Source organism: Falco peregrinus, chromosome Z, assembly GCF_023634155.1.
Source record: "Falco peregrinus isolate bFalPer1 chromosome Z, bFalPer1.pri, whole genome shotgun sequence".
NCBI lineage: Eukaryota > Metazoa > Chordata > Aves > Falconiformes > Falconidae > Falco > Falco peregrinus.
The window spans coordinates 48565606-48580325 of NC_073739.1; the positions used below are offsets into that span (position 1 = coordinate 48565606).

The 14720-nt window shown below is 38.2% G+C and overlaps 1 protein-coding gene across 5 annotated transcripts in view; it reads left to right on the top strand.

The window, feature by feature from the left end:
- The window catches only part of SLC24A2 (solute carrier family 24 member 2), a 111218-nt gene that overhangs the window by 47444 nt on the left and 49054 nt on the right, over nucleotides 1-14720 (top strand). For 3 of the 5 annotated variants that reach the window (XM_055791188.1, XM_055791192.1, XM_055791190.1), the window contains exon 3: nucleotides 13757-13795. The exons of the other annotated variants lie outside the window; for them this stretch is intronic. In XM_055791188.1, the coding sequence (XP_055647163.1) occupies nucleotides 13757-13795 (39 nt within the window). The remainder of the gene's footprint in view (nucleotides 1-13756; nucleotides 13796-14720) is intronic. 5 annotated transcript variants of the gene reach the window in all.

Below are 14720 nucleotides of genomic sequence, written 5' to 3' on the forward strand. Positions count from 1 at the left end.
GCAGATGAAACAGTTTTTGTTGTCAGCAAAAAGCAACTCATAGAATTTAGATCACAGAGCCAGATTTCTCTTCAACTAATGAAAGAATGGAGAAAATAAATTAGGAAAAATTTAATGTATTTTTTCTAAAGAAGTCAGGCATACACACGTCACAATAAACTCTGAGGTCCTAAATGACAAAAAAAAAGGGCAGAGGTGATTCTAATCCTCATTTCTATATAGGAGTTCATATTACAAGAGATGAAAGGCCTGAAATAATTAAACAAAATAGTGCTTTAATTCCCAGTCGGAATAATTACATGAGAATTGAAAGATTTGCTGCAAAAGCTTTAAATCACTCTGTTTCAGTTCAGTAGCAAGCAGAGTATTATTGTAGGAAATTCATAATGCAGTGATGACAGTGAATAAATTTGTCTTTCTAAATAAATTTTACGGAAGTTGAATCCAAATTGCCACATCAGACTTTCACAACTCAATGTGCAACCTGACTTTTTGCAGAAATTGTGATTCAATGATTGGGTTTTGTTTGTTTGGAACATTGCTACTTACAGTTTATTGTTTTGATTTATTTGTCTTTAGGTATAAGAGATGCTGTGTCTTTCTATTACAAGTTTTTTCATTGTACTTTCATCAGAGACATATAAAAGTCCCTTTGCTAGGTATTCTTTCATGGTCCAGGGAGTCATAGTTAACTTGCTCCACAAATGTTTCATTGTCACTGTGATTTCTATACAGAAAGATGTAGTCTTGTATCTCAGGATTAATTTTCCGTGTCAAGTCATGGTTGGAAAGATTTACCCAGGAGTCTGCATTTCTCTGGAAGGTTTCTGTCCCATGTTTCCGAGAGCTAAGTAACAACAAAATCAGCACCTCCCCCTGCCCCAGAAATCAATGGTTAGAATTCAGTCTGCCCCCTGCGTCTGTGGCTGCTTCTTGGGCAAAAGAGAAAGGCTTTGTAAGACAGAATTTTTAGGCTGTCAGTGTATGTCCTTATTTAACAAAAGGATAGATAAGAGAAAAGCGCCCCTGCTTCTTTGGGTAGAAGACTTTTTTTCAAGCTCACGAAAATGTGTTCTTTATGTATTTTGGCAGCATTCTTTTTTTAGTTTTGTATCGCATGACTGATTTTCATCCGAGATACCTCTTCATTCTCTGTGGTCTAAACCAAAGGATGAGCCTTTTCTGTATTAATGCAATTGCAAATAAGGTTAGTACAGTCATGTTAACTAAGTTACTTCCGTCAGAGGAATGTATATATGTAGCTCTTCCAGAGGATGGTAGGAGTCTGAAGAGCAGTTTCTCCAGCTTGTGCTGGCTTTTAGGTCCAAGGACTTTGGTGAAATGACCAGTTTGTCCCCATGCAAATCTCTACTTTGCTTTTGTCCAGCTGTGCTCAGAAGATTGCTCGGCATTGGCCATGTTGCAATAGATCCTGTTAGTACACCAATATCTGCTGTCCCCCAGGTTGATTCTGCAGGCCTTGTTTCACAGACGGCACTATTAATCCAGAAGCAGCTCCTCTTTATTCCCAACCTGCATGAGCTTTCAGCTAGAAATGAGACATGAAAAAGTTTGCATCCTGTTATTGTTACTGCTTTGCCATCCTTTAATGAGCTTGGTGACTAGCTTATAATCTTGTCCTTGCTTGCCCGTGACTGAATGCAGTGGAGGCCAGGAGTGAAAGCAGTGAGGGCTGTGGAGGGTGGCTGAGCCGTAGCGTGACTGCTCTGGTGTTGTATAAAGCTGCTCTGGGTGATGGATGCTAAGGCGAGTGGGCAGGCAGTCTTTTAGCTGGAAGAAACAGTGGCACAACTCACCATATTTTACCATAGCATTAAGAAAACAATTTTAAGCATGGGGTTTTGTGGTGGTGTTTTGTTTTTTTTAAAGGCTACTGCTGTGAGAGCTGACTGTCATAGGTGGGTCATGAAGTTACTTAAATACTTTTTCCAAAAATATTCTGGCAATTGATACTGTTGGAGCAGTTGAACTCTGTGGATCCCCAGCCCAGTGTGATCTTGCTCATCAGAGTAAGCAACCTGAACTAGAGCCCCCAGCCTTCTCAGCTTTGGTCACTGCAGTGTTGCAGTATGTTGCAGGGATTATGTGACTTTAAACTCCACCAAGTTCTCAACACGTTTGCATCTGGCTGTGTGCTGGGTAAGTCTCCAGGCTGAGCTGGCAAAGTCCTGACCATCTACAAGGTGGAGGAAGAGCCTGGCTGTGTGACTGGAAAAGCCCCTGTTGGGCAAGGTCTGGGCAAAGGTGTGAGTAGGAGCACCTGCCGATGAACTCACATCAAACCACAGCTTAATAAGTAGGTGGTAACATCCAGAGAGAGGGACTTTTTATTCAGTAGCATATGATAGTGATTCTTACAGCTGCAAATGTCATAGGATGTATTAGCCAGTAAGCCTCTGAGGGTAGAAAACATTCATATTGCAAAATTAATCATTTATTTTCACTGTATTTTGCTTTACATGCAACAAATTATGATACTGACACCTTGCTTCAATGTGCTGTGGAGTAAGTATCACTTCTGTTCCTGCATGCTCGACCAGATCCTGCTCTCAATTTATGTAGTTTTATGCTAATCCCATGGAATTAATTCACAGTGGTGTGAAATCAGATTTTAGGCCTTTTTATTTTTTTCTGTTTCTTTGATCTGTTGGAGGTTTTCCAGACCAGTGTCCCCTGTACTTGTTATTTCTTTCTTTCTATTAGGATCATGATTTTACCTGACATTAATTTTTGTCATGTAGTTGCTAAATCTCTATGAACCAGAATGAAAATATTTTGATAATTGAAATTTAACTGGAATGTTGAAAAGCGTGAACGGTTTGAGAGGAGATTTCTCTGTATGTAAGGGAGTTCGGTTTAGAAATGAGACACAGTTAAGAGGAGTGGACAATAACAGTCCTAATGATTCTTTCCCATTCAATAAGCACAGTTTTGAATTAAGAGGGGGAAAAAAACACTCTTCAAGTATTGCTATAGACATCCACAGACAGACTGCAGGAATACTGTTTATGAAGCATATTGAAAATGTATATGCACAGAGATATCTACAGTTGTAAAATCTCCAGTTAAGCAAACATGAGGCAGACAGACTAAGGGAGTTTTAATCTGTGTTTCTTCTTATTTTGGCCCCACAGTGTTTTACAAGTGTAAAGATGACATTTCAAGAATCAAATACATTGGTTCTCCCTGACTCTCTTGGTCAGCATCGTAAGCACAAAAGCTAGTTAAGAGAAAAGACCATGCATAGAACACAATATGATAAAAAGTGGCTTAAATTCATAAAGTCCTGACTCAAGCCTCGTAAACTCCTACATGAGAGAACCATGTTTTTTGTCAATTTAGCTTGATAGAGACTGCAGTTTCCTGAAGTTCAAGTGAATATTTTGAAAAGAATCATATGTGAATTGTTTACTGAAGTTTTTACATGCTTGCAAAATGATTGCAGAGTCATGCTGAAACAGAAATGTGTAGATTCATAGCAATGGGAATTTTCTGTAGAACCAAAATCTAGTTTATGGATTAATTCCAGGCAGCTTAAGACTGTAAAGTGCATAATGATTTCTGGCTTACCTTACCTTACCTTACAATTTTCTTTATATGACTAATTTGGTTGTATTAAAGGTTTATCCTAGGGAACTAGTTTTTTCCCTCTTTGACACACCAGATTTTTGTAGTTCTGGCAGTGTGTGCACTAACTGAAAACAGGAATTTGTTACTGGGATGGCATTAAAGCCAAAACCTGGAATGTAGCCACAGGAACTGGCGTTTGGCTATTAAATAATCAGCAAGTATTTATACTGAGGCTCAGGAGTTGTTCTTGTTTGCTTTAATGGAATTCAGCACCCAGTGTATTTCATTATGAGGGCTGGGCTTAAGTCGAAGCCTTCTATTCATATCCCCTCTGTCAAAGTGACTTCACTTACTGCAAGGGTATAGGTTTTTGTTAAAAGTCTTCCGCTATCTTTCCATTTCTTGTACATTTTACACTGAAGAACGCTTAGTTGAGCACACAGTATTGAAACCAGTGGGGTGTAACAGCCCTCTCCTTGGTAAATGCAGATAGTTATGATTGCACTTAATGAAAGCAGATAGCTGAAACAGTAGGAGCATCCATCTCAGAAAAAGAAGCGTGCCAGTCCCTGGAACAGAGGTGTTCATGGTGGACTGGGTTTCCATGGGCATTGTGTGATGTGCCTGCTGAAGAAATAGGAGGGGGAAAAGGCAGCAGGGAAGTCTAAGGCATGAAAGAAGCATGGAGAAAAATAATCAGAGAAAAAGGCAGAGGCAGACAGCATTTGGAGAGCAAATGTTGGCTAAAAGGAGGCTTATAGCTGGGGATAATGGCATGGTCTCCTGCTTTTGATTCCTGAAATGCTTACAGAAACCCAACTCAAGGTTTTTTTGTAGCAGACTGGGATTGTATAAAAGATGGATGGAGTTACTGTGAGTTTCTAATTGAGAGGCCTTGCATATTGTTAATTTGGGTGGTGTCCAAAATAACGTATCTCAGCAAAAGTCTCTGAGAAATCTCATGATTTGCAGTGAAGCTCACCTGGCAGGTTGGAGATATAGGCATGCTTTTGTCCTAGGCTGTAAATGGGAAAGAGAGGTAGAAGGCAACTATGAGCCTGAGCTAGGGCTGCTAGCTTGTTAGGCTGCCACCCTCACTACTTCACCATGAGCTCTGCCATGCTTTCTTGTAGCTATGATCTCTACTATGCCCTTTCATGATTTAGTCCTCGCTAACTCCAAAGCATCTGTTTCCCTGGTGCCTTATTCTTTTTGATCACAGTGGGAATTCTCCTTGGAGATGTAGGTTTACCTTAGTATTAGGAAGCTGTTCTAGAAGGACCGGGCTTTGCAAAGGAGAGGAACAGAGCCACTGCTTCTGCCTTACATGTGGCAATGGGTTACCTGCAGCTACCTGGTTCATAGCTGCAGAGGCAAATCAATAGTATGAAAGGTAGTGTGAAACAGCAGACTGATGCAGGAAGGTGAGCATATAACGTGTAGGACATAATTCTCTTAAAGATGTGTCCAAGCACTGAGCCAAAATAAGGTAGGTCTGATTTAAGTTCTTAATGTTGTAACTCTGCATTTAGAAACAGTGCCTGCCGTTGAGGTCTTTCTGCCTCAGTGTCATTTCTTGCCTCCAAAGGAGTTAAAAGTAACCTGGCACAGACCACGTGCCTGGTGGTCTCCAGAATCCCAGCATACTCTTGATTTCAGAGCCACATATCTTCTCTTTCATCTTAATGCAAAGCAGAACATTGTAGAAAAATAGTTAAAAGGCAGCAGGCATCAGAGTAAGACAGAATCTGATGTGGTCCTGTTTTAGTTCAACTAATGTGGAGAAAATAATGTGTTTTGCTTTATAGTTACAGGTTTGGAAATTTCAGACTTTTCTGTCCACAGCTCTGTCAGGCTCACTGGCAGTACAGTGCTGGAGCCTTATCTGCAGGTTGTTATGTAAAATTTCTTTTCTGTTTCTTAACAGTTTTTCTCCCTAACGTTTCTTACACCCTTGCCAGGTACAAGAAAAACCCTTAGATGGCATTTGCGTGTTTTAGGTGATCAGAAACAGCTAGGAGGCTGTGGTGAAAATAGCTAAAAATGGTTATCTGAAGGATGAATATGGATGCAGATAGTATTCAATGTCAGTTCTAAAGACAATGAGCCTGAAATACTGTTGAGTCAAATATGCAAAATTAAGGTATTTGCTTTTAGTAATATTTTTCTTTGCCTCAGACTTAATGTCTAGTTTCCCATTATAAAAATGAGGAAGTGTAATATAATCCAGTGAATGGGTGAATAAAAAATAAAAGCAACATATTTTCATTGGTTTTCCTTTCATAGTGCTGAAGAATCAGTCTAATATCCTACTGGATGTAAAAAGTAGGAGTGTTTCGTGTGCTTTCATTGCATTGATTCTCATATAAACTTACAATCCTATAGTCTCAGACCTGTTAGAGACATAAATAGTCAAGAAAAAGAAAATCTTTGATGTTTGTTCCCTAAGAGAACATTGCAAGAGGTACACTTCGTTCCTTTACCTATAGCTGTTGGAGGTGCTGCTCTCAGAAAAGTCCAGCTTTGTAGTTTATTGCAATGAACATGCATGTTGTGCTCAGTAGAAGATGCAAAACCTGAAAAGCACAGTTAATTGCTGAAGAGAAAGCAGTTGTATCCAGTAACCTGCCCCTAAAGCAATCAGCCCTCTTCATCAGAACAGGTTTACAGTGTCTTTATTCCTAGTTTACAGAAAGGGAAATGGAGGAATGGAAGCCAGTTGCTAGATTCTGCCTATTGGACTGCTGTAAAACTGACACCCAGAGTCCTGCCACCTAGAGCTGGCAATGTCCTCCCAGTGAATGAGGATTTTATGTTTTGAAGCACGGTTATTTAAACATTTGTACCTTAAGCATCGTCCTGTTTTGGTGATGCTTTCCCCTCTCCCTGCTCCCTCTTTTTTTAAAATCCGTGAAGTAAATCACTTTAAATGTTATTACTGTTTCATGGAAAAGGTAGTCCCACAAGATAAATACAGCATGCCAGGGTTTTCCCTTTGTCTTATTTACGGGCCAACGTTCTGCCTTCTGTTCTCTGTCCCCTTCTGACAATGTGGGAAACATCAACTGTTAGCAATGGTCAGCTAGCTTTGTCCATATCATTCAGTATTATATATGCCCCTCTCACATTTGATTGCATTCTTCTTGTGGCTGCTATCCTGAGAGCTACATGGGGTGTGAGTTTGTGCCAGCTGAAAAAAGTCAGCATTGCTCCTGGGGACAAAAAGTCAGCTGAAGGGGAAAGGCAGCAGTGAAGGGGAAAGGAGCAGAGCTTGGTGGAAAGGGGACGTGACGGGGCAGCTGAGGATGCACTGATTCAGCATTTCCTCCCTACAGGCTATGCAGGCTGGGTTTTCTCTGCAGCTGGAGCTGCCCATGTTCTTCAGGATCTCCAGGGTGCTGGAGGCAGAAAGTCAGTGAAACTGCAGCTTTTTTGCCCTTGTGATGAATCCTCTGCAATGTACAGCCAATTGCAGCCAATTACTGCAATGAGATTTATTCGTTGCAAGTCAGCATAGCATCAGCAAACATAAGATTTGTCAAACGCTTTCCTCTCTGGGAATTACAGTCTTCTTTTAAGGCAGACTCTAAAACCTCCATAATCTGTAGCAGATCCTTTGTGTATTTAGGTAAGCAGAAGTCCTAGGAAATCTTTTTTTTTCCTGTCTTCTTACTAAGCCATCCATGTCTGATTGAGTTGTAAGAAATTAAGAGAAGGCATCTTCTGCCAGTAGTCTCTATGGTACAGTTGGAGTTCAGCTGAAAACCTTCCCAGTCACCTGCCCAGATTTTGGAGCTTGTTTCATGGATGATTTTAATTCAGACATTTAAAAATTTTTGATAACTTAATCTTGCAACACTTACTAATGTATTCTCATGTAATATTATTGATGAAGTAGCAGGACATTAAACAATTTAATCCAGGTATTTTAAAGCTAGCCACAGAAATCCATACTGAAGTACTTAAACTGTCACTTGTGAACTAATGCTTTGTGTGCACAAGTATCTAATGACCTCAATAAGTACCTAGCTTTAGTTTTTGAGTTTGTGGTTTTTTAAAGGTTCTTTTGTCCCCTGGAAAGTTACAGACGTACAGAGCTGTGGTGCTAATTTTTGTAATTTAAAAAATAGCAAAAGATGACTTCATTGGCAAGTCTTGAAATAAGGATAAGAGGACAACTTAAAACTCCATAATTATTTCTGACACTAAGGTGATTAAAAACTCATCAAGTCTTTAAGCTTGAGCTATTACATTGCCATCTAAGCCAAAGATACCTGACTTTAAGCAAGTTCAGAGAAGGTAAAGATGCGGGGCAGACTGACTTTCTTACACATGTTGAATAACTAAGTATCATGATTGGGCCTACAGGCTAACTGGAGGGGTCCTGTTTCATATAACAGTATGCATAAAAATCTGGAATTAAATCAGTTGACCTAACATTAGCATGTAATTTAACAGCTGATAACCTTAAAACATCCATTTGCCATTGCTGGAGTCAGCTGAGATGCATCTCTTTTGAACATTTATGAGAATTCACTGTGTGTATGCACATTGGCTAATTGCATGAACAGAGTGACATAAGAGAGACAACTGATCTGAATGAACAAAGCCATTCCTTTTGGCCTAGGGCTACAAATTTCACACTAGGTAGGCGCCTGTAAATAAGCAGTTGTAAATGCAGCCATATAGTCCAATTTGATGGTCCAGCTCTATGTCTTTGAAAGTTCAAGCTCTAATCTAGTAAATTCTTTGTTTCGATGAGTAAAGCAAGATTACAACCTCGATTTAATTTTGGATATGGTTCTTGTGAATCATATTGATTTTGTTCAACAATACAGAAATCTGCTTCTTTAGGTAGAGCTCCCTGTTTTACTTTACTTCTAGGAAAGAGAAAGATGAAAGGGAGGAAGAAGGCAGGCAAGGAGAAAGGGATTTTTAGTTAGTGTTTCTGCAGTGTGCTTATAAAGATTTTCCTCCTCTTTTTTAAGTAAGGTCCAAGGTTCTGTACTCAGTGTTAGCTCACAGTAATGTTCTACTAAGCAGTAATACGTAAGTTAAAATCCTTTACCATATGTAAGCTTAAATACAGAAATACTCCCCTACAGCTACCTGCAGCCTTTCTACATAATGAATATGTAGAGAGTGGCATGATGGCATGCATCACCTTTAGTTAGTAAGCTGTACTGACCCCATCTGACAGAGCTTCTGTGGACTATGTGGTGATGGTCAACTTTTATTTCCATGGATATCTAGAAGAATTTTAGTTTAAGTATATTGAGACCGCTGGAGCTTGCACTTTTCAGATTCCTGCCAACCATATAAAGCCTAACCATCGAGTAGGCAAAGGTTATGACATGGGATTGTTTCAGGATGTTCACAGAAAGGAGGTCTAAGGGATTATGATTTGGTAAAATCCAAAGATGTACATATTAAGAGAACCAGATAAAATAATACTTTACTTCATTTTTTTGTTTCTTCAACTGAGCTCATTAGGTTTATTTCTGAAATCTGTCTAGCTGAGTTTGCTGCTTTGGATTTTAGTTATGCGTTAACCTAATTTACCATTTCAAATAAATGCAGTTTATTTAGTTTAATATATTTTTTTAGTTTTATCATTATTTTTTAATTTTTATTTCGTTTTTTCAGTTCTATTCCAAGTACATTACTAGCACTCCTGAGGATACTGATTTTTAGAAATTATCTAGACCCTTTTAAGTTAACTAGATTGACTTCAGTGGCTGCCTCTGAAATGCATACTGTTTTTCTGCAGTTCATCCGAACAAAAAACACACAGACCTTCAGCGTGTCTTGCAAAGATTAGAGAACCCTGTGCACCAAGAAAACTATCACCTGTAATTTGCCTCAGGACTGACAAGTAGTGACTCACTGACAGGTATAAAATTGCAGAGTCCAGATGCCACTTTTGAAAACAGAAAAAAAGAGAGAGTAGCTGAAGTCCTTCACTATAATAAAACATCTTGAGTCAATTTATCAAAACCCTGTCAGGGCTCATATTCTACAATTACTGCATTCAGCATCGCACTGCCAGCCAGCAAACATAATGAACTTTCTTTATTCCAGTAAAAGCTGATTTTTAAAAAAATAGCTTTTTTGTTATTATAGTTCAAAAAGATTTAGCAAGCAGGAAAGAGATGTGAACCCATACTGTAGAAAGGGTGTTGAAATCCAGTTACATTTTCCCCTGCTGTTATTTGACAGCCTGCTTTCCTCACATTAGGAGAAGGGGGTGGGCAGTCCAGTTTGCTAGTTGTTTCAGGCACTTGAACCTGTAACATGGAAACTTCAACTAGAGCAGCAACTTCTAGAGCTGCAGGCCATCAGCTCTCTGATTCTGGTTTTGGAATACACGATCTAATAGATAATTCAATTACGAACCATCTTTTATTTAACAAGGATATTCTGTATCAAATACTTAGAGCTTTTTACAGGTTCTTCTCCTCCTTTGACTGTCATGATGCACTTTATTTTTAAAAAAAGGCATGAGGAAATTTGCCATGTAGTTAGTGAGGCATCAACTCCTGCATGAGTTGCTTCAGGACCCTGTTTCTCAAGAACACGCATTCCCAGACAAGGCAAGGAAGATGTCAGGCTTAATTGCTGACGCACTTATGTCACTAAGGAAAAGAGATGTGTGAAAAGCATACCATAGACCATTTCTTCATAGCAAGTAGACTTTTTTTTTAATTATTCCTGAAATAAAATTGTTTTACGACTTTTAGCACAGGTGGAGCAATCTTGAATACATGCCAACAGAGACAGGAGGATGGACAAACTCTTGTGTACTGCCATGGCATACAGGGGAACCTACAAATATTTTGGTGAATTTTCTAAAAAAATTAGTGAAATGTCTCATGATTAATCTTTTTGTAACTCTGATAAAAACGTAATAAGGGATTGTGCCCCAGATACTTTTGAATAAAAGAGTATACTAGAATGCATTATTTTCATTTTGCAGAACTATAATAAACTCATGGATTTAAAGAAATTTTAACATGTAATTTCAAAAGCTAATTTTTTGGTACTAATTCCTTCAGAAATATACGTAATGCACAGATGACGTAAGAACTTCCATCTCTTTCTGATCCTGAGGGAGCTAATATGCAATGGTTTCCGTGATTTAAAAGCAAACTTACCTTTGCAGAAAATGTGTCTTTTCTTTAAAGAAATCACTGTTGGCTATGTCCAAAAATACAGTATTCACTCCTGGTGCAAAGAAACACAACCATTTTAACCTTGGACCAGTTTTCAAGTGTTCTTTTAAATTAAAAGGTTGTATAAAATGTCTGAATACTAAATGCTTCTACAAGGGAAAGTGATACTTTCAAATACTTTGCCATGCAGTGTGTGATACCCAAATTATATAGCAATGAACGTGTTAATGCAAAACTCACTGTAAAAAATAGGAAAATAGTTTAATTTCCCATCCTAATGAGAACAAAATGACATCAAATACACAATGTAAACAGCAGCACCACAACTGAATTTTTCACTGCCATAGTTTAAAAGACTGTTTTAGTGATATTATTGTTAATCCAGGAGATAATCCAGGCATTATAAGTATTTAGTATCAACAAAATGTCAAACCTTTGTTTGCATTCCCGTTTTTAAAACTGTGGAGGGATTTCTGCATTAGAACTCCATCCATATTCCAGTCTTGAACATTTCTTCTAGGATGTAACTGGACTGGCAAGTTAAGCTCAGAAACAATTGCATTGCTAATCATGTGTGGAAAAAACAATTAGAAAAATCTGTTTCATGGTCTTACATCCCATTCTGTACTGATAAAGAATGAAATTATTTCAGATGTAGTTTTCACTTTTATTTCCTTAACGTATATCCAAAATGTATTTCATTATTCTTTCTCTTTATAACATAATTATCTTCTACAAATTAAATTATATGATACAAATTACATCTAGTTGTTTTTATATATTCATGCAGCTTCATCCCATTCCATTTCAAGTAAATGACAGTATTTCAAGTATGAACTACTTCTTTTGTTAGGAATGCCCTCATATTAAGCCTAGAGCCTGCTCAGTTTTTTTGAGGCATGCTGAATGCTCTCAGCTCCTCTTGGCCCTATGAAGAGTGACATCCTTTAGCCCTTTGCCAGGTTGAAATGACAAATTACTCAGATTTATCAATTATATATTCTCATGTCTTTCAGTATTAAAATTAAGAAACAAATATCCTATCTTCAAAAGTTCAAAGTCCCAAAATAATAATTTTTTAAACTTTTATTAAAGTTCCAATTCTGAACACTCATCCACATCTCACAAGCTCTACTACTGTAACTATAACCACTGATCTTTAGGACTTGACTGTCCTAAATCACTTCTTGGAGACAAGAACATTTCCTGGCTTGAGCTTTTTGCTTCGTTGCAAATTTTGCTGTAAGGTAAATTTTCCCTCCTGTGAAGGTCCCTCAAAGTATCCGTGAATAAATCATGGACTTGCAAGTGTGTGTGTGTGGATTTGTATCTGAAAGGTCGTGTATGTGTATACTATATATATCTATATTATACACATTATGCAAACATTTTGTAAGATGCATCCACTGTTTTCATGTAAATTTAGAACACAGATTTTGTATATTTTTTTTTCTTTCCTTTTCTTTCTGCTGCATTAAAAGTTCTTTCCATTATGGTTGTCTTCAATAAAGGCGTAAAACTTTTTTTTGCTAATCACTTCTCACATGAGAGCAGTCTAATTTCAGAGGTGACAGATCATTCCTTTATCAGAACAAAGATCTTTTCTTTGCCTCTGTCTCTTCTTCAGGTTAGAATTCACAGCTGGATGTGTGGATGTGTGTGTGCACGCACGTGCATGTACATTTTTGACAAAGACTTCAGTTCTGGATGTTCTTTCACTTACTATGGAACAGAAAGGATCTGCTCTGTAATCAGTGTTAGCTCATAACTCCTTGCCTTCCACTTAACCTTCAAGGTCAATTCACTAACTCAAAAGCGATGTCCTGAGAGTTGGTATTGGTATGTGTCCAAAAACTGGGTTTCACTGCACTGGGGAGGTTGTTCCTTAGAACAGCTGTGACATAGTTTTCTATGAAATGCACCAAATAAGAGCTTTGAGATGGAGGAAGTATTTATATGCCAGCTTGTGGGGAAGGGTTTGTGATCAAATAAGAATGGCTGTGAGGCAGCTGGAGTCTGCACTGTGTCCTATTTTACTTCATATCTGATGACTGGAGTTTCGTATTTTGTGTATTGTGGTGTTAATTTTCCTTCATCAGGATAAGCAGAATGACTAGAAAAATAGCACTACTGCATCACACAGCTTTCAAGATGTCATGGAAACATATTCCATTCCAAAAGTTCTGGGTTCATTTTTGTTCCCATTAAGTCTTATTAAATAAACAAGTAAAACTCAGGACTACAAAATGGATAAAATTTTTGCATTTGCTTGTTTTCAGTGTAAATTCTGTTCTGCCTCGAAAGTGTCTCGTGGTGATGTGTTCTGGTGCTGTTGTACTAGGGATAAGACACAGGAATCACAGATCATCTCCAGGATATGTCACTTACCTGAAATCGTTAATTGCCTTTAAAATCAATTTGGAGTCTCATTTTCCTTCACGGCAGAGCAGTATGTGCCATGGTACCTGCCCTTAACTAGAGCTGCCTGTTTGGGCTAAATGGCCGTTCGCATGCATTCAGTGGTTAAACTGAAACACATCCTCTTCATTGCCTTGCCTAGTCCCTTCCTGCAAAATACAAAAGTAATGTTACTCCTTTTTAGGCTTTTCATTGAACAGTTGGTCAATCCTGAGGATCGTACTGCTTTTAGGTTTTCAGTCCTCACTCTCTCAAACTGGTTGACACAGGGAGTTTGCCTCCCAGCATAATTTGTGTGAAGTGAACACTGTGATCTGCAGCTCAGCTGCTGTGTTCTAGGCCCTGAAATGACAACAGTTCCTGTCCAAGAAACTGACAAGAATGAAAGACTCTTGCAACATCACAGTGTGAATTTACTCCTAATTTATTTGATCACTAGGATCTTCAATTCAAGTGGTTCAAAAAGCTGTCACAACAGCATATATAGGATCAGACATCTGTGATGTTCTACTGCCTTTCCATTCTATGCATGCTCCATCTGACTCTTCTTTTTGTTCTGTTTCCCATTCACGCAGTCATCTAATGCTGGCGACAAGGATGACCAAACACTGACGGTAGGCAGCAATTAGTATGTGTCTGAGCATTTATTTCTCAGGAGGGTGGTGAGACAAGCCTTACTTTGGTTTGGTACACATCAGCATTTTTCTAAATTCTGGGATTTCTTTTCCTCTCCTATGCTGCTATAGAATTTAAATAATTTATTTCCAAAGGTAAAATGGTGAATAAATTTTCTTGTTCAGTTTCTATAATTTTTCATTTAATATTTATATGACACCAGAGATTAATCCATGTACCATGTATTATTTCAAAATACTATTTTCTTCAGGGTTGTTTTTTCCCTGTAATTGGATTTCAGGGTCTTATTAGTCAGCAGTCTGTTGGCTCTGATTATCCTTTTTATCGAAACAAGCAGAGAGCCATCCACAAAGCAGTCTCACTCTATGGGATATATGAAATGCATTGATGATTGTACTAGACAATGGCATGAGGGAAAGAACCTCATATGTTTTAAATTCCTTTAGATTTCTTAAAAGCACATTGAAAGATGTTTGTATGTAAGCGCCATTGCTGTAGGTGTCTGCAGCGCCTTATCACACTCACAGTCTATTCTTGCAATCTATACTTAATGGATTGAACCAAAGCAAGGAGTGTGTTTCACTCTGACTGAGCTTTAGAATCTTACCATTAAACCAGGGTACTCTCTGCTTTTTTTTCTCCGTAATTTTTATAATATGCATGTTTGCAATGTACCAGGGCAATAAAAATTAGAACTTACTTCAGGGATGCAACCACAAGGTTCTCCAAAGAAAAAAAATATGAATTGTTCCTGATGCAAGTATGAAGGTTTTTTGTTCGTAACATTTTAAGAGTTTTCACAGAGAAAGATTCCTTTTTTTCTGTGCTCTTTTCATGACCCCTGGGAGACTAATGACTAATCTGATGGTCCATCCCCTCCAGAGAAATTGTCTAAATATATGG